The sequence below is a fragment of the Leuresthes tenuis genome, unplaced genomic scaffold, assembly GCF_036924035.1.
Source record: "Leuresthes tenuis unplaced genomic scaffold, fLeuTen1.0.hap1 SCAF_1, whole genome shotgun sequence".
In the NCBI taxonomy this organism is placed as follows: domain Eukaryota; kingdom Metazoa; phylum Chordata; class Actinopteri; order Atheriniformes; family Atherinopsidae; genus Leuresthes; species Leuresthes tenuis.
Genome location: NW_027325355.1, coordinates 40,318,809 through 40,339,755, shown reverse-complemented (window position 1 = coordinate 40,339,755; position 20,947 = coordinate 40,318,809). Strand labels below are relative to the sequence as shown.

The 20,947-nt window shown below is 40.7% G+C and overlaps 2 protein-coding genes across 9 annotated transcripts in view; both read right to left on the bottom strand.

The window, feature by feature from the left end:
* LOC140290202 (NLR family CARD domain-containing protein 3-like) overlaps positions 1–20,947 on the bottom strand; it is a 556,114-nt gene that overhangs the window by 124,397 nt on the left and 410,770 nt on the right. The window contains exon 10 of one of the 4 annotated variants that reach the window (XM_072379333.1): positions 4,506–4,702. The exons of the other annotated variants lie outside the window; for them this stretch is intronic. Within the exon in view, the coding sequence (XP_072235434.1) occupies positions 4,506–4,702 (197 nt within the window). The remainder of the gene's footprint in view (positions 1–4,505; positions 4,703–20,947) is intronic. 4 annotated transcript variants of the gene reach the window in all.
* LOC140290593 (NACHT, LRR and PYD domains-containing protein 3-like) overlaps positions 1–20,947 on the bottom strand; it is a 120,232-nt gene that overhangs the window by 35,477 nt on the left and 63,808 nt on the right. The gene's annotated exons all lie outside the window — the stretch shown is intronic.

Here is a 20,947-nt window from a genome sequence, read left to right as displayed (position 1 = left end):
TTAGTGGTGAGTACAGATAAAGTCATTGTAGTGGGTGACTTTAATATTCATGTAGATGTTGAAAATGACAGCCTAAATATTAACTTTAATTCTATATTAGACTCTATTGGATTTTCTCAAAGTGTTCACAGACCTACTCACTGCCTTAATCATACCCTTGACCTTGTGCTGACTTATGGCATTGAGAGTGAACAGTTAACAGTGTTCCCTCATAACCCTGTCTTGTCTGACCATTTTTTAATAACTTTTGAATTTACATTACTTGACTACACGGTTTCTGAGAAGAATTCTACATATAGAAGGTGTCTGTCAGAGAATGCTGTAACCAGATTTAAAGAGTTGATTTCATCATCCTTTTCTTCACTGCCATGTGCTGATATGACACAGGATGGCTACCTAAATTTTACTCCAGTAGAACTTGACTCTCTTGTTGACAGCACTACAGCTTCAATGCGTACAACACTGGACAATGTTGCCCCTCTGAAAAGGAAGGTAATCAGTCAGAAGAGGTTGGCTCCTTGGTATAATTCACAGCTGCGTGCGTTAAAGCAGACTGCAAGAAAGCTGGAGAGACAGTGGCGTTCCTCTAATTTAGAAGAGTCTCAATTAGTCTGGAAAGATAGTTTAATAACGTATAAGAAAGCACTTCGTAAAGCTAGAACTGCGTATTATTCATTATTGATAGAAGAGAATAAGAATAATCCCAGGTTTCTTTTCAGCACTGTTGCCAGACTGACAAAGACTCCGAGCTCTGTTGAGCCATGTATTCCTTTAACTCTCAGCAGTGATGATTTCATGAGATTCTTCATCAATAAAATTGTTTCTATCAGAGAGAAGATTAATGGAATCCTTCCCATTATTATCACTGATGTATCATCAAGTAGAGCAGCTTTAGAAGTATCTTTCGAACCTGAATTGTATTTAGACAGCTTCTGTCCAGTTGATCTTTCTGAGCTAACAACAGCAATAGTCTCTTCTAAACCATCAACTTGTATGTTAGACCCAATCCCAACCAGACTGTTCAAGGAGGTTTTCCCCTTAATTGACACTTCCATATTGGATTTGATCAATCGGTCTTTGTTGATAGGATATGTACCTCAGACTTTTAAGGTTGCTGTAATTAAACCTTTACTTAAAAAACCTACTCTTGATTCAGAAGTGTTGGCTAATTATCGACCTATATCCAATCTCCCTTTTTTGTCCAAAGTTCTTGAAAAAATAGTTGCAGTTCAACTTTGTGATCATTTACATAGAAATAATCTGTTTGAAGAGTTTCAGTCAGGATTCAGAGTGCATCATAGCACAGAAACGGCACTGGTGAAAGTTACCAATGATCTCCTGTTAGCTTCTGATAGCGGACTTGTTTCTGTGCTTGTCCTGTTGGATCTCAGTGCTGCATTTGATACGATCGATCACAGCATTCTGTTACAGAGACTTGAACATGTTATTGGGATTAAAGGAACTGCATTAGGCTGGTTTAAGTCATATTTATCTGATAGATTCCAGTTTGTTCTTGTAAATGAGGAATCTTCCTCACACGTTGGAGTAAGTCATGGAGTTCCTCAGGGTTCTGTGCTTGGACCGATTCTTTTTACTTTATACATGCTTCCATTAGGTAACATTATCAGACAGCATGGCATAAATTTCCATTGTTATGCTGATGATACTCAGCTGTACTTATCTATGAAACCAGATGAAACCTACAGGTTGGTCAGACTACAAGCCTGTCTTAAAGACATAAAGACCTGGATGACTCAGAACTGTCTGCTTTTAAATTCAGACAAAACTGAAGTTGTTCTCTTTGGACCTGAGCGCTTCAGGGAGAAATTGTCTAGTTATATAGTTACTCTAGATGGTATTTCCTTGGCTTCTAGTTCTACAGTGAGGAACCTTGGAGTTATTTTTGACCAGAATTTATCATTTGACGCACATATAAAACTGGTTTCTAGGACTGCCTTCTTTCACCTTCGTAATATTGCCAAAATCAGGAACATCCTGTCTCAAGGTGATGCAGAGAAACTAGTTCATGCATTTGTTACTTCAAGATTGGACTACTGTAATTCCTTATTATTGGGCTGTCCCACATATTCTCTGAAAAGCCTCCAGCTGATCCAAAATGCTGCAGCCAGAGTTCTGATGAGAACTAACAGGAGAGATCATGTTTCTCCAGTTTTAGCTTCTCTTCATTGGCTCCCTGTTAAATTCAGAATAGAATTTAAGATTCTTCTCCTCACATATAAAGCTCTTACTGACCGAACTCCATCATATCTTAAAGATCTCATTGTACAATATTTTCCTAACAGAGCACTTCGCTCCCAAACTGCAGGTTTACTTGTTGTTCCCAGAGTTTCTAAAAGTAGAATGGGAGGTAGAGCCTTCAGTTATCAGGCCCCTCTCTTGTGGAATAAGCTGCCAGTAAATGTCCGGGAAGCAGACACCCTTTCCACTTTTAAGATTAGGCTTAAAACTTTTCTTTTCGATAAAGCTTATAGTTAGGGATGGCTCAGGTAATCCTGAAACATCCCATAGTTAAGCTGCTATAGGCTTAGACTGCTGGGGGACCTCATCTGTCACACCTTTCCTCACTTTGCTCTCTTTTTCCCCCTGTTTAATTTCAAAATTGATTTTATGTACATGTGACATTATTGTGGTTATTAACCTATGTTTCCCTGTTCCAACAGATATCCTTTGAATGGCGTTATGGTGTTTTTCCCCCCTCTTTTCCCTCTTTTCTGTCTTCTCAAACCCCAGCTGGTCGAGGCGGATGGCCACCCTTCCTGAGTCTGGTTCTGCCAGAGGTTTCTTCCTGTTAAAAGGGAGTCGTTCCTTTCCACAGTTGCCACAGGCACGCTCAGGACGGGAGATTGGACTGAAGACACATTTCGGTGCAATCTGTTGGTTTCCTTAGCTAGGATATTAATTTTTTTAATTAGCTCTATATGAATTAATTGGATTATGATTACAATGAATTGAATTCCAATTGGCTTGAATTGGACTATATTACTTAAGTGCCTTGAGATGACAATTGTTGTAATCTGGCGCTATATAAATAAAATTGAATTGAATTGAATTGAATTGAATCTGAGCTCTCAGCTGCTGTTTTTCACAGCAGGACGACACTCGACTTCATGAGGTTTCTAAAACAGCAGCTTCATGGTTTTAGTGACGTTTCCAGTCCAGTTGGTTGCGGGACAGACATCAGACCGCTCAGAAAAACACAACCGCTGTGAGAGAAAGATTTTCACCGTTGCAACATTTTGCTTTGACCCTCTTAAAAACTAATGGGTTGAAGTTCAACTTTATTATTGTGAATAATTAGCCGAGAAGACAGAACAGATATAATGAAAACAATACTTAGAGTAGATAACGCCATATTAACACAAACACTCAGTTCTGTTGCTTTCTTTATATGACGCATGTCTTTTTTAAAAGCTTCTGCAACACAAACTAAAACACATTGAATAGAAAGTGTCAGGGCCTCAGACACAGATGCAGGGTCAGTTTCAGACCAAGAGTGTTTATTAATAAACAACAGCAGGTTCAAGGATCTCCAGACAGAGCAAACCAAAGGGCTGTGAAACACCTGAAGCTCTCTCCTCTATAACTATGGTGGAGGAGAGTGCAGCTATGAAAACTAACAAACAAAACCTCTCCAATCTGGGAGGAAAACAAATGGCTATGAAACGATAACAAATAAAACTCTTAAACAAAAGAAGCTCTCTCAAAAAACAGAGGCACTATGAAAAGGTTACAAATAAAAATCTCTCCAAAAACAGAGGAACAAAACCAGGCTGTGAAACTTATCTTGAATAAAACTAAAGCTATGGATAAAGACTAAATTACAACGAAGGACATGCTCTGCAGGAGAATTGCTCGACTGCAGGCTTGAGGAAGCTATGGCTGTGGACACCAGGGACATTGAAATTGTAATTGTAATTGTAATTGTAAATTGAAATTTTTATATGTAAAGCACTTTGAATTGTTTTTGTTCATGAAATGTGCTGCACAAATAAATTTGACTTTGACTTTGCTTCTGACATCATAGATGGTAACCAATGGGAGACCAGCTGAGAGTTTGGAATAAACCAGGGACATTGAAATTGTAGAATCAAGACACTAGCGTGAGGCTCATGATAGAAACACACTGGTACAAGACAAGGGAGATGCAGACTATTTGAGCACATGAGGAGCCAAGGGGAACAGGTGGAAACACTTTGGAATCAGGGAAGACAATCAGACGCAGACACAGGAGGAAGGGCAAGGTACCTGAAAGGAGAGGGAAGTTAATATTTCAAAATAAAACAGGAAATGACGAGAAAAGACATAAATCAAAGCATAGATCGTGACAGAAAGACACATCTGCCAGAGGAGGCTGTTCCTCTGTTATTGTGCCAGACAAAGTAACTCCCCTCATAACAGATCACACTCCAGGACTGATCATTGTATCCAAACTCACAGTCATCTCTGTCTCCTCTCCTTCTGATTCCTCTGCAACTCACTTCAACTCTTCCACTCCACTCGACCTCCCAGTAACAGCGACCAGTCAGAACATTTCTACACAGCAGCTGAGACCAGCCATCAGATCTGTCTGGATGATCAGGATATGACTGAACCTCCTCCACATGTGTCACCTTCCTGTTGTTGTCAGACGGTTTCAGTTTTCTGTTCACTGTGTTTGTGTCGATTGTGAGCTGACAGGAATCTGATGGAGAGAACAAACACAATCCAGCTGCAGTTATTGATCTATCATCTGTTCACTTTGATCAATGAGTGATGTGACAGTGTGAATATGGTTTTGATTGATGAAATTATTTTATTTCTTTCTATTTATATTCTTTGACATATTTTTTATGCTTTTTCTGCTCTCTGCTGCAATGCTTTTTTTTATATGTAAAGCACTTTGAATTGTTTTTGTTCATGAAATGTGCTGCACAAATAAATTTGACTTTGACTTTGCTTCTGACATCATAGATGGTAACCAATGGGAGACCAGCTGAGAGTTTGGAATAAACCCTGCCTCTTCACTGTCTGCTTCTGCTCTTTCATGGCAACTGCTCAGATACCTCCATTTTATTCATTTCATTCAGTTTGGAACGTTCCTGGATAAGAAAGACTGTTGGACCGGACCCCAGCAGCAGAGTGTGAGGTGGGTGAATGCAGCGTGACAGGAGGCAGAGGGAAGGGCGCGATCAGACCAGAGCCTCCTGTGGTTCTGACAAAGTGAGGATGAGTATTATCAATCAGCACTGATCAGCTGACTTCCTTTACTTAAAGCCCAGCAGCTCCCTCGTGATGGATCACATGACGTGTCAACATGAATCAGATAAAACTGAGCTGTGAGCATCTGCTGGTAGATGAGGTGGTGACAGAAATCTGACAACATTCCAGCTGACAGCAGCAGTTTACCTGCAACAATGTCAGGAAGCCTCATTGTTCAGGTGGGAGTCGCACAGACTCACACAGACACTGATGTGTTTGTTCAAAGCTTCCACCTGTTGAAGTGACCCACAGTCAAAGCTCTGACAGGACTGCTGCAGAACAGATGTTCACACATCACTGAGCCTCTCTGTCTGTCTGTTTCTGTGTGTGACTTCAGCTCTTTTATCTTTCCTCCATCAGGAAACGTTCCAGAGAACTGAACCTTCAGGTTTACAGTTGAGGTGGAACAGAGAAGAGTCATCTTAAAGGAGGGCCGGTTGTGAGTCCGTCAGTGTTTCCAGCTCAGCTCGGATGAAGTCCTCCGTCTGTCAGCGCTCTGCAGCTGCAACCACCCAACTGCTCCATCTGTCAGGGATGGGCTGAAGGCAAAGCCAACCAGGACATCCAGTTCATGTTTCCATTCACTTTCAGAGAGCTGAATGTGCTGAAAGAGAAAAGGTTCAGCTTGGTGGAACTTGTTCATCACTTCTTTACTGAAACCAAAGAAGCAGGAATCTGCAGCTTTGAAGAGTTCCAGGTTGTGTTCATCTTTGACGGTCTGGATGAGTGTCGACTTCCTCTGGACTTCCACAACAAGGAGCCCCTGACTGATGTTACAGAGTCCACCTCAGTGGATGTGCTGCTGACAAACCTCATCAGGGGGAAACTGCTTCCCTCTGCTCGCCTCTGGATAACCACATGACCTGCAGCAGCCAATCAGATCCCTCCTGACTGTGTTGGCATGGTGACAGAGGTCAGAGGGTTCACTGACCCATAGAAGGAGGAGTACTTCAGGAAGAGATTTAGAGATGAGGAGCAGGCCAGCAGGATCATCTCCCACATCCAGACATCACGAAGCCTCCACATCATGTGCAACATCCCAGTCTTTACTCCCAGTTTACCTCTATAACTGAAATTAATTTGTTGTTAATTTATTTTTTACTGACAATGACAGCTATCTTAAACAAGCTTTAAATGTAAAACAGAGCACATGGTCAATAATTTTTTTTAAAGAAATACTTAAAAAATCTTTATTTAAAAGAAAATAATCAAAACAAGAGTTTTTCTGGAGGAGATTTAAATAAGTTCTGTATATGCGTTTTCCAAATATGCATTGAAGAGAGGTTACATTTTAGTCTATTTTCTTTGTACAAAACTTAAAACATAAACCTGAAGTCAGCCCACTGAGAAAATTTGGTTTTGAGTATATTTATGAAATTTCCTCCTGATAACCAATTGGGTGGGTCACCTCAGTGGAATTATTTCTAGTATGCAGGTTTCATGTTTTCAGCTGGAGATGTATGCTTTTTATTCTGTATATTACATGTTTGTCTTGATCGTGGACATTCAGAACGGTTGCATGCACAGATAAGTCCAGCTTCAGTTACGGTGCATGCAAGTCCAGCTGAAATCGCTGCCAAGATGTTGTCTTTAAGTTACTTCTCTGGTTATTTTCTCAGATGAGGCTGCAGTTACAAAATCAGGATTTTATTAGAGCAGAGCGACAGTCTTAATGGGCTTATTTTCAGTTTAGCCGTCTGACAAAAGAAACTGAAAAATATGTGAATGAGAGCAGCTTTATTGGGAATTTGGCTGTAAATAAACACTCATTCTTTACTGTTTTTACTAAAAGATGCAAAAATATTAAACTCTGTAATATGTGTTTAGTGCAGCAACCCATGTCAACTTAGTTAGCATATAAATAGTTCTAAGAATAGTTTACTGAATGTCCCATCTTGTAGACAGCCTCAGTGTTGCATTTCCAGTCCAGTCTGCTGTCCAGGTGAACCCTCAGGTCTCTGTAATCCTCAACCACCTCTTCACCAAGGACGGAGACGGTGTTTAGCTGACTGCTGGTCCTCCTAAAATCCACAATGATCTGGTGAGCATCTAATCATTTGGTTTTGTTTGTATTCAAGATGAGGTGATTGTTCATTTTTAAAGTTTATTTTCATGTAGATTTTATAGTTTCATGTAAACGTGCTGAGGTGTGACAGGGAAGCTGTTGGTACACGGAGGATGTGAGATCTGTCGCAGGAGGCAGCAGTATGCTGAGTTTGTCTGAACTGAACCAACTGAAAAACCTCCACTCTTCCATCTGTCTGAGCCCATTATCCCAAAGCCTGTGAGCTTTTCCATTCCTGACCACACATCCCTCACACTGTTCTGCTGGAAATAGTTTTCCACTGCCTTGCTCTCTTCCTTTTTTCTTCACACTCCTCCTTAACTTCCTTCCACGAAGGCCTTCTTCTTTATGCTCAGTGACTGCAACACGAGTTCACGTCTACCAGGCATTTGTTCAGAAAACAGCGTTACAGCTTTGGAGTTCAGTCAGTAGAGCATCAGATTTTTAATCTGAGGATCCAGGGTTAAAGTCCCTGTTCAGGTGTATAAATTCAATCTGCCACTTAACCTGTACATCCTTCTATGCCTGCACTCTATTTCTACTCCACCACTTCAAATGGTTTTCCTGCTATGTAGCTTATTGTTAGCTTTGTTGTTAGCTGTTAGTCGCCCACCAATCGGAAGGTCGGTGGTTCGACTCTGGCTTCTACATGTCAAAGCGTCCTTGGGCAAGACACTGAAACCCACGTTGCCTCCCAGTGTATCATTGGGGTATGAATGTGTGTATGAATGATTAGAAAAAGCACGTAGTTAAGTATCTTAAAACGTGCTGTATGAGTGTGTGTGAGTGGGGTGAATGCGGCATGTAGTGAAGCGCTTTGAGCGGTCTGTTAGACTAGAAAAGCGCTATACAAGTACAAGTCCATTTACCATCATTATATCCTCATTTGTATGTGATATAAACTGTAGAATAGAATAGAATAGAATAGAACAGAATAAACTATAGAAATCACCTTAAATATACAAATTTCAGACTGTTGGTCACATTCATTGAAACTACACCAGGTTAAGAGCATTTATCATTAATAGTTCTGCTTTATATCAGGGCTTATTTTCCACTTAGATTTCACTATTTGGACAATCTGTAATGAACACCTAAAACAGAACACAAGACATTATGAAGATAAATCAACGTTGGTGGTTTAAACAAAAAGGGCATTGTTTGCTTCATTTAAGTGGCAATAAACCAAAGCACTTCATCAGTGTCAAAAATATATTTAGTAAAGGACTCAAGACATACATGTTTGAGGAAGTTGTATAAACTGTGATAATGTCACAAGTTCAGTCGCAGCAGCGGTACTTACAGCTACTGTGGAGTTTGGTTTGTTCCACATAAGGAGCAGTATTCTTTTGTATTTTAGCTTGCTCAGTTTTCCTCTGAGCCACAAAGATGGTCAGCTTTCACTGTGTCCAATAACTGTAGCTTCTAAAGTGGATTTCATAGCACTGCTGCATGTCTGACAGTTATCAGATCATTTGGGTGGAAAAACACACATCACAACGCTCTGAATCTGAACCTGAACAGTCTCTCACAGTTTCAGACACAAAATTCAATTCAATTCAATTCAATTTTATTTATATAGCGCCAGATTACAACAATTGTCATCTCAAGGCACTTAAGTAATATAGTCCAATTTAAGCCAATTGGAATTCAATTCATTGTAATCATAATCCAATTCATTCATATAGAGCCAATTCAAAAATTAATATCCTAGCTAAGGAAACCAACAGATTGCACCGAAACTTGTCTTCAGTCCAATCTCCCGTCCTGAGCGTGCCTGTGGCGACTCCCTTTTAACAGTCTGGCAGAACCAGACTCAGGAAGGGTGGCCATCCGCCTCGACCAGCTGGGGTTTGAGAAGACAGAAAAGAGGGAAAAGAGGGGGGAAAAACACCATAACGCCATTCAAAGGATATCTGTTGGAACAGGCAAACACAAGTTAATAACCACAATAATGTCACATGTACATAAAATCAATTGTGAAATTAAACAGGGGGAAAAAGAGAGCAAAGTGAGGAAAGGTGTGACAGATGAGGTCCCCCAGCAGTCTAAGCCTATAGCAGCTTACCTATGGGATGTTTCAGGATTACCTGAGCCATCCCTAACTATAAGCTTTATCAAAAAGGAAAGTTTTAAGCCTAATCTTAAAAGTGGAAAGGGTGTCTGCTTCCCGGACATTTACTGGCAGCTTATTCCACAAGAGAGGGGCCTGATAACTGAAGACTCTACCTCCCATTCTACTTTTAGAAACTCTGGGAACAACAAGTAAACTTGCAGTTTGGGAGCGAAGTGCTCTGTTAGGAAAATATCTTACAATGAGATCTTTAAGATATGATGGAGCTCGGTCATTAAGAGCTTTATATGTGAGAAGAAGAATCTTAAATTCTATTCTGAATTTAACAGGGAGCCAATGAAGAGAAGCTAAAGCTGGAGAAACATGATCTCTCCTGTTAGTTCTCATCAGAACTCTGGCTGCAGCATTTTGGATCAGCTGGAGGCTTTTCAGAGAATATGTGGGACAGCCCAATAATAAGGAATTACAGTAGTCCAATCTTGAAGTAACAAATGTATGAACTAGTTTCTCTGCATCACCCTGAGACAGGATGTTCCTGATTTTAGCAATATTACGAAGGTGAAAGAAGGAAGTCCATGAAATCAGTTTTATATGTGCGTCAAATGATAAATTCTGGTCAAAAATAACTCCAAGGTTCCTCACTGTAGAACTAGAAGCCAAGGAAATACCATCTAGAGTAACTATATAACTAGACAATTTCTCCTTGAAGCGCTCAGGTCCAAAGAGAACAACTTCAGTTTTGTCTGAATTTAAAAGCAGACAGTTCTGAGTCATCCAGGTCTTTATGTCTTTAAGACAGGCTTGTAGTCTGACCAACCTATTGGTTTCATCTGGTTTCATAGATAAGTACAGCTGAGTATCATCAGCATAACAATGGAAATTTATGCCATGCTGTCTGATAATGTTACCTAATGGAAGCATGTATAAAGTAAAAAGAATAGGTCCAAGCACAGAACCCTGAGGAACTCCATGACTTACTCCAACGTGTGAGGAAGATTCTTCATTTACAAGAACAAACTGGAATCTATCAGATAAATATGACTTAAACCAGCCTAATGCAGTTCCTTTAATCCCAATAACATGTTCAAGTCTCTGTAACAGAATGCTGTGATCGATCGTATCAAATGCAGCACTGAGATCCAACAGGACAAGCACAGAAACAAGTCCGCTATCAGAGGCTAAGAGGAGATCATTGGTAACTTTCACCAGTGCTGTTTCTGTGCTATGATGCACTCTGAATTCTGACTGAAACTCTTCAAACAGATTATTTCTATGTAAATGATCACAAAGTTGAACTGCAACTATTTTTTCAAGAACTTTAGACAAAAAAGGGAGATTGGATATAGGTCGATAATTAGCCAACACTTCTGAATCAAGAGTAGGTTTTTTAAGTAAAGGATTAATTACAGCAACCTTAAAAGTCTGAGGTACATATCCTATCAACAAAGACCGATTGATCAAATCCAATATGGAAGTGTCAATTAAGGGGAAAACCTCCTTGAACAGTCTGGTTGGGATTGGATCTAACATACAAGTTGATGGTTTAGAAGAGACTATTGCTGTTGTTATTTCAAAAAGATCAACTGGGCAGAAGCTGTCTAAATACAATTCAGGTTCGAAAGATACTTCTAAAGCTGCTCTACTTGATGTTACATCAGTGATAATAGTGGGAAGGATTCCATTAATCTTCTCTCTGATAGAAACAATTTTATTGATAAAGAATCTCATGAAATCATCACTGCTGAGAGTTAAAGGAATACATGGCTCAACAGAGCTCGGACTCTTTGTCAGCCTGGCAACAGTGCTGAAAAGAAACCTGGGATTCTTCTTATTCTCTTCTATCAATAATGAATAATAAGCAGTTCTAGCTTTACGAAGTGCTTTCTTATACGTTATTAAACTATCTTTCCAGACTAATTGAGACTCTTCTAAATTAGAGGAACGCCACTGTCTCTCCAGCTTTCTTGCAGTCTGCTTTAACGCACGCAGCTGTGAATTATACCAAGGAGCCAACCTCTTCTGACTGATTACCTTCCTTTTCAGAGGGGCAACATTGTCCAGTGTTGTACATATTGAAGCTATAGTGCTGTCAACAAGAGAGTCAAGTTCTACTGGAGTAAAATTTAGGTAGCCGTCCTCTGTCATATCAGCACATGGCAGTGAAGAAAAGGATGATGAAATCAACTCTTTAAAATGTGTCTTTTAGTCTGAACCTCAGTTGAAATCTACAACAACTGCAGAGTGACTTATATAATTTCACCACCTGGTGTGATAAACTTACAAAACCACCTCAAGAGCAACACCTGGGATCTTTTTGGGAGAAAAGGGGATTCTCTTCATGCTAACAGAGCTGGTCACTCAGCCGCTCTATGCTGGAGTTAGGATTGGATGAACTGTAGCCACAGCTGAGTTGTGTGAAGTGAAATAAAGTTATTCAGTTAGTATGTTGCTGAGAGTTCATTGCTGTGATGTCTCTGCGCTGCTGTTCTGTTGTGCATTTGCTGCTTTTTCCTGTGTTCGTGCAGCCATGGAGGATATCACTGCTAATGCTGAGTTTTATCCACAGAAATATCTAAACTATCTGAAAATCTAAACTTCTCTGAGCTCTGAATGTTAGTTGAATCCTTGTGTTGATGTGTTTGTATGTTGTTGTTTCTCTTCCACTTCATGGAGCCAAACAGAGAAATCAGCAGACCTTCCTTTATCAAAGATTCTTTTCACATCTCATCACTTTGTAAATGTGAAAATAATTCTGCAGTTAAACTTATTTTGATCTGTTTCAGAGATCAAATGTTGTTGCTGCTTTGAAAACTCTCAGTAATCATCTACTTTGTAACCCAGAAACTAAATGTTCTGATTCTGGATGTTTTTCTGTCAATAATAAATTGTGGATTCATCCTGATCATGAATTGTACAAAAATATTTGCATGAAAACACACTTGAATATGAAAAAATTGAGTAAATGAGGTACAATGGCACACTTTGGAATAACGAGTTATGGAATGATTAAAGGTGATGTGTGTGATCTTACATCATATTCTATGATCTGTTCTGTTCTTTATTATGTTTTTTAGTATTAGTCTGAATCTGCTGAAGTTATCAGATGAATGTAGTGGACTAAAAGGTACAACAGAGTCTCTGAATGTGGTGGAGTACAAATAGAAAGTAGCAAAAGCTAAAAATACTGAAAACATTGTAATTATGTTCAGTATATTTAGTCACTTTCTGCTGCTGTCAGTGATGGACTTTTCAAAGAAATCTGACTCAGCTCTGATCATTAATGAGAATATGATGAAGAAATGATGATTTCATCCAAATGAATGAAAAGGTTTTGTGGTGGGGCTGAGAACTCTTTAACTCTCATTGTTCTGTTCCATGTATTGTTTAAGGATCGTCACAGGTACGAGTTTGGGTGGAGCGGGTCAGAGTAAAGTGGAGTTTCCAGAAGACTCTTCAGTTTCAGTCGTGTTTGGAGACCACAGATGGATGTGACTGCGCTGTCTGGTCTGCCACTTATTGATAAAGTTAAAGTTTACAAAAAACCAAACAATAATAGGAAGAAGTTCCCTGAAAGCAGCATCAGTGTTACAGGTTGTGAGTCCTGTGAACAATCTGAGACAGTGTGATATTACAGATGTTTAAATCTCTCTTTTCTCATGTCGTCCTGCAGGTTCACAGCTGAAATCTGAAAACTAACACAAGAGGGCGCCTTCATCCTGCTCACATGGACGGAGAAGAGGTTAAAGCTCCTGTTCTGTTAATTCAGACTGAACTCTGCCTTTGTTCTGCTCATTTTGACTCAGAACATCTTGGTTGATTTTAATTCGTAATACAGAAATATTACCTAAAGTCTCCTTCAACTATTCACAGCTTGTAGGCCTCACTGAACTGAGTTTATACAACTAATTTCAATGAACACAAGAACACCCTCAGACAGAGACTGGTTCACCCAAAGGATTAAACACCCGAACACAAATTGGGTGGTGTCGTGTATGCACTGCAAAGACTGTGCAGACCTCTTCAAAGGAGAGACCAAACAACTGCTCCAAAGGCGCATGGCACAACATAGGAGAGCCACCTCTTCAGGTAAAACTCAACAGAGCACCTACATCTCAAGGAGAAGTGACACTATTTTGAGGACAGTAATGTCCACATTTTGACAAAGAAGACGATGGTTTGAGAGGGGAGTCAAGGAAACCATGATCATTGGAATCACACAATCTTAAAGTGGAGCTTCTTCTTATGTTTCTATGCAGCTGAGCACTCACATCATGATGATGACTGACGTGTGTAGAAATCCTGCTCATTTAATTTCACATCCAATAAGGTTTAAAGTTCACATTGTTCAATTTTGATGCTGCTTCCACATCTAGTATTATCTGTAATGCAGCTCCAGGTGTTATTTGATGTCTTTTGTTGAAACATCTGATCACCCTGTGACACATCAGGAAGTTGATCAGCTTCAGCTGCTGATGATCTGTTGGCAGACACCTCCGTTTCTTTTTGGCTCTCAGACTCCATGTTGCTGATCCTGGATCTGCTGAGATGTCCCAGGTCATTGTTTGCTTTGATCCTCATACATTTAACTTTGTCCTGAGAAAGGACAAGTTCCGAAAAGTGAAAAAGGACTGCTTTTGCATTCTATATAGCCTATATCATGCCAACGTTCATTTGGGGCTGCAGTTTTTCATTTAGTTTCAGACTTGTTATTGGATTCAAATGTTGATGAGTTTCTGTGACAGATAGGCTCCAGTCCCCCTGAAATCATGTAAAGCAAATGGAAGGATGGATAGTTTGTTCCATTTAATATAAAGTTATCCTGAAGAGAATAAATGTGACCACAGACCATCAGCACCGGCCTCCTCCAGGAATGTGTTCTCTCGCAGGTGCTCCTCTCCACATACACTCCAACTGCATGCACCTGGAGAAGCTAAAAAGGTTACAGCACCTGGTATTCCCAGGCGGTCTCCCATCCAAGCATTAACCAGGCCCAACCTGTGGTTGTTGTGGGACCTGTGTGAGGATATGAAACTGAGGGCCACCCTTCCGTCAAACTGGCAGGGCAGCTGCACAATGACCCAACTACTGATGCCTTTCCAACTGTTTCTTGTAGAGGACTTTAAGGCCTTGGGTGACAAACTCTTTCCGGAAAAGCTGTGACGTCTCAAGCGTTCAACTGTGCCTGGGGGTTCATTTGACAACAGAGTGTACTTGGATAGTATACAGGTTCTGAGGAGTCCCAGATGACTTTAAAGCTAGAAATCAAGTTGCTTCAGGCTTTGAATATTTTCTGTTCTAGTGGGCAACAATAAATAAGAATTTTGATTGGAAAATTACATCTACAAGGCATTGCTGAATAATTAGGTCCAACTTCCCTTATGCCATGGCAAAATAGAAGTGCTTTGGATATGTTGCTGGCAGAGAAAGGAGGGGTGTGTAAAATGTTTGGAACTTTTTATTGCACCTTTATTCCTAACAATGTCATGGATCAACGACCCCTTCACTGGCATGATGGAAAAGTGGCTGGTGGAGTGGACTACTTGCTTCAGTACTGCCATCTCTGTCAGTTGTAGCAGCCATACTTGTCACCTGTGGTTGTTGTATCCCATGCTTGAGAGGACTGTTCCAATGACTGAATGAGATGCACTTTACCCGCACACTGTATGAACAGGTACAGACTGACAGTGACAACAAGGTACACGAGGATGATGGAGAGGAGGATGCAGATGACGTTTAAAGTGCAAAGCAGTGCCTTGCATGACCTCAAATAAATTCTCAATGATTTGTTTAATGGAAATCTCCATGAAGTGTTAAACAATGATGTCTAAAATACACATGGTTAGAAAAATACAATGTTAGAAAAATATCATTAGTTATACTTATATCCATCCATCCATCCATCATCTGCCGCTTATCCGAGGGTCGGGTCGCAGGGGCAGCAGCTTTAACAGAGAAACCCAGACGTCCCTGTCCCCGGCCACTTCCCGAGGCGTTCCCAGGCCAGCCGAGAGACATGGTCTCTCCAACGTGTCCTGTGTCTTCCCCGGGGACTGCTCCCAGTGGGACGTGCCCGGAACACCTCACCAGGGAGGCGTCCAGGGGGCATCCTAACCAGATGTCACCTCATCTGACTCCTCTCAATGCGGAGGAGCAGCGGTTCTACTCCGAGCCCCTCCCGGATGACTGAGCTTCTCACCCTATCTCTAAGGGAGAGCCCAGACACCCTGCGGAGGAAACCCATTTCGGCCGCTTGTATTCGCGATCTCGTTCTTTCGGTCACTACCCACAACTCGTGACCATAGGTGAGGATGGGAACGTAGATTGACAAGTAAATAGAGAGCTTCGCCTTCTGGCTCAGCTCCTTCTTCACAACAACGGGTCGGTGCAGAGCCCGCAACACTGCAGACGCCGCACCGATCCGCCCGTCAATCTCACGTTCCATTCGTCCCTCACTCGTGAACAAGACCCCGAGATACTTGAACTCCTCCACTTGGGGAAGGATCTCATTCCCGATAAATGAGAGAGCATTCCACCCTCTTCCGGCTGAGAACCATAGTCTTGAATTTAGTTATACTTATACTATGAGTTATAGCTTTAGTATGAGAAAAAGCAAGTACCATGTGTGAGAAGATGTTGCAGGGTCAAGGGAGACTGGGGTGCGGGAAAAGGCCTCATATCCATCTTATTTCAGCTTCTGTCTAAGCCTTGTTTTACTGAATGTCTCATAACCTTGTGTGGCTAGTGATCTTGTAGTAGGAAACATAAATAGCAATAGTATATTCTTTGAACTCAGACCGTGTCAGCTTCCTGATTTTTGTTCAGACTCCTTGCTGCGAGAATAAATGTTTTTTTAAATTTTCTTGACACCAACACAACAGACATTTGAAACAGTGTCACAGCTTGAAGTTGAGCCTCGTGCTCTTTTAGTGTTGGAACAGCCTTAACTTTCAGCATCAGTTATGAGCATCATACAGCTGTCTGGAAAGTACAGGAAACAAATCCAAACCTATTTCAGACCTTTTGGAAAAGATGAGGCTCAACTTTCCCTTGTAACCAAACACATAATTTCTTCAAATATATCTCTGTAGAAAGAACATGAAAAGCATGAGAAATGTTGACATCTGGCCTTTAATAAAATGCAGAACAATGAAATACAGACAAGTGTAAAGCTAGACTTTACATTAAACTGAAATGATATATTGCTTCTACAGATGTTGCATGTTTACATAAATACCTACAGCTGGTCCAAAGCTACTTTGTGAATCTACACTTTAAACAAAACATACGTTCAGAATAACACAATAAAACATGTTCCTACTAACAAACAGATGGCATATTGTTCTGTCCATCAACTCACAATGGCTGCCATGTTTGTCTTGAACGGTGGGAGATCTGTCCACAGTTAAAACAATCCCAACAAATTATAAAGCATTTTCAATCATTCTTCAAACGTGCAACGCACAGAACATTCAGAACAAAAGTCCTAACAAGAAAAGGTGGTAATCCACACAAAAGATTTTTAAACTGAACAAAGGAAAGGCTTCTGGTTGGTAGTTCCTGTTGCTGCTCCCAGGTAAATGTTTTCTTATCTGCCGTAAAATATGTTGTTGATTTAAACCAATCATTTATCTGCAGTGTGACTACATTGGTGTCTCTTCAGACTAGATAATACAGAAAAATCTGCTCCACACTGACCACAGCTGTGAGGTTTCTCTCCTGTGTGAATGCGTTGGTGTGTCTTAAGATGGGAAGATGTAGTGAAAGCTGCCCCACACTGACCACAGCTGTGAGGTTTATTTCCTGTGTGAATATGTTGGCGTTTATTAAGATGGGAAGATGTAATGTAGTTCTGAAGTGACTAATGAGTTCTGCTGAGAAAGGAACTTCTAATGTTGGAGGGTAGGTGTTCAGATGAGAGACATAAGACATTTTAGGGCACTACGCAGGAACTTGTCAACCACACCGGGATCATGCTTGTTCAGATGTTTTGCTTCAGTCCATGAGGACAGATTAAGGGGAACCTAGATTCAGAAGCTATGGCTCCAGATGATAGTTTGATTTTCAGCAGCTTTAGAAACATCTGCGCTGCTGACCAAAAAAAAAAGAAGAAAAACAACGATTATACACAGTGAGAAAAGGCTTAAGCTGATATCATACAACTAGCTGAAATGACACCAAACAATGGTAAGCATGAACGAAGCATTATGCACTGTCACTTCCTGTCTAAGCTACAGTAAGTGTATTGTGTACAGTAACAACAACATTTATTTTGACAATCCATAAAGACTCTGTTGTGCATTTCTTGTTTTATTCTAAAATATAGTGTTTCATTCATTGCTGTGCGCTGATGTGTGTCGGTGAGGCATTTTCATCACATATCCTGTGACGTCTTTGTGACGTATTAGAACCGAGGTTATAACCTGGAGTCCTTCAGACCAAATCTCTGTCACTCCCTTCACATACCAGGCGAGAGATTAGGGGCCCACAGTGACACCCATCCCGGGTGCTTCACTGGGGGTAAAGACGGAAAATTTCGCCTCCTGAAGCATGAGGGAAGCATCCAGATGCTCCATCAGCCTTTTGGAGCACCTGGATGCCTCTGGAACATCAGCATGCTTCCCATGTTAGCCCACGTGTGGTGGTTATAGGCCGTTGTGAGTGTGTGTGTGTGCATGCGTGTGTAAGTAACACTGATATTTAGCAGCTCCTCAGTTACAGACAAAAGAGGAAACACAGAAAGTTCCACATGTGGAAGCTGCTGTGTTGTCTTGTTTGGGTCTTATGTGGCTATGAAATGACGTATAGATTGACACATAGATCTTTTAGCTGTGTGGTGCCATCTGGTGATGCAATATGATGCCTGCAAAGAACCCAAAACCTCTGATCAATGAATGGATTGCACTTACATAGCGCTTCTCTAGTCTTGCTGACCACTCAGAGCTTCACAATGAGCTCAATCACATTCTCACACACAATCACACAGAAAATTAGCCTTCCTAATGATGGACAGCTGCTCCTACTGAACCCAAACCTCATCTAACCACTCTGCTGTGATGCTTTACTGAGCCCACTGTACCCTGGACTCTTCAACATCAAAAGTCCATCTACTGTTGATTTAGAAAAGATATCTTTAAGATCTGTAAGGAAAGAAGGAAAATCATGCTCACTGATAACTTCCCAGTGGACGTATGTGTGTGTAACATTGGTGTAAAGGTGTAAAGTTAGGGTTAAATTATAATAATGCAACAGTAAAGCTGTTAGTGGACGGAGGCTGGAGTTTTTGGTAAAAGTTGCTGATAGATTTGTTTGCAGGCGGATGGTGGAGACAAAAGTGGTTACTGATTTAAAAAAATTATTTATCAAAACTTAAACCCCTATAATTATTTCCAGATTTGATCATATTTAACCATTTAACTCATGTTTGAAAAGTCAGACAGATTATTTGCTATCAGATTTTTTAACCATTTTTTTAGGTGCTTTGGTTCACGTGGCGTCTCCACATCGTAAAAGGGAGGATTCACACCAGTCCCAGAAGACACATCCACAGTCAGAAGCCCGTCTTCACTGACTGACGTCATCATTATTGACTGATTCAGCCTCTCTCAGAGCCTCTGCTTGATCTGATGTCCCAGGTCCAAACTGTACGGACCAACACGACCACTCTGTACCTACAAGAAGTAGAAGAAACAGAAATTACATCATAAAAATACCTGATTAAAATGTTCCCGAAGCTTTAATTGTAATGATCCTTCCTCTGAAAAAGTTGCATCTTGTGATAGAAACAGATGGCAGCATGTCATCAACCACCTTGTGGTAGATCTGTAAGTGCTCCTCCACCAAGTGGTTGTCGAATCTTCAGAGCACCGTCATACTGCAGCGGAGACCTACAGGGCTGCAGGCCAGAGGTGACACTGCTGGGAGATCTTCAGGTGGGATGGTGACCAGGTTCAGCAACCCCGAAGGAGGAAGAAGGACAGGCCATCTCAGTACGCTTCCTCTTCTGAGAGAGCTTTGCAGTGCTTGGTTGTACTTAGAGGTCAGTAGCACAGAAGAGGAGTTCAGAGTGGAGGAACCCACTTACTGAACACCATACTTTATATTCCCGCTCAGCAAAATGTTTCACTGTGACCACTTTGATTCTGTCCATTACATCAGATTTCCTGTGGCCACCACCAGAACAATCAGCAGAAATGCTTTGTGTGAACAGCCTTCTCCAGTGATGCAGATAAACGGTGATTACAGAGCTGTGCCTGTATTCAGATAGAATTCATAGGACATACAAATGCATAAAGTACAAAGAAGACCAAGAGGACAATGAAAATACATGTGAATGGTGCGGGAAAGAACCTTGCATTACAATTGGAACCCCATTATCAAAAATTTACATTTTCAGGTCATTTTACCTACAGCAATCACAAGAAGTTGAGAGTAGCAAAAGTAGATTTAAAAATATTTTCATTCAATCCAATAAAAGATGTAGAGCATCCAGAAATCTCATTGTTAGAAATCTAATTACTTTCTGAAGCTGTTCCTGTGATTCTGAACTCTCTCAAACCAGATATATAATTATGAAATGTTTACGTTTTATTGCCTGTCATTTGAAATGGCTAAATCAGCACTACCAGCACAACTAAAGATCAGCACTTCCTCCCATTCAGGACCTGTATCCATCCCGTTGTCAAAGATGAGCCATCAACATCATCAAAGACCCTACCCACCCCTCACACACACTGTTCACCCTCCTACCTTCGGGCAAGCGCTACAGCAGCATGCGCTGTAGAACCACCACACTCAGCAACATCTTCTTCCAACAGGCCATCAGACTGCTAAACTCACTCCTGAGGGCAAGACCTTAACAAACCCCCTCCCCCACCATTGGGAAGAATGTAAGAATAGGCAAGAATGCTTAAACATTGACGTTGATATTTGTTCACCATTTGACCCAAAACACAAACTGTCTCAAAAGATTGATACAACAAACCCAGTTTATTCTCATTCCTGGGAAGTCTCGTCCAAGGTACATAAATTGTTAAAGCTTTCATATCATGTAGAGAAATATGCGTATCACTGGAACAGCCCTGCTATATGCAATGGTAAAACACCTTTGGAAGCAGTGGCATTCACATGACATGTGCATCACTGGTGATCTTTATGAAGATGGACAATTCATATCCTACGAGGAACTTACACATTTCATTTGGAAGGTAGAGATAACTTCTGGAAATATTTACAGACGAGACACTGTGTCACCTCAAAATTTAAAAACACTGGGGAAAATGATATGTTAGATTATATCAGGATGCCATGAGATCGACACACAACTTCTCAATTTTATAAATTGTTAAATTATAATCTGAGTAGTGAATCATCAAGTATTAAACTTTTATGGCAGAGAGACTTGGGAATAGAGTACACAAAAAAACAGTGGTTAGATCTCCTATCAAAGGGTGGTAAATATGTGACAGAGGCCAGAAATAAGTACAGTATACAGTATACACCTTATACAGTACATACAGTATAAGCTGTTACATAGATACTATCACACACCA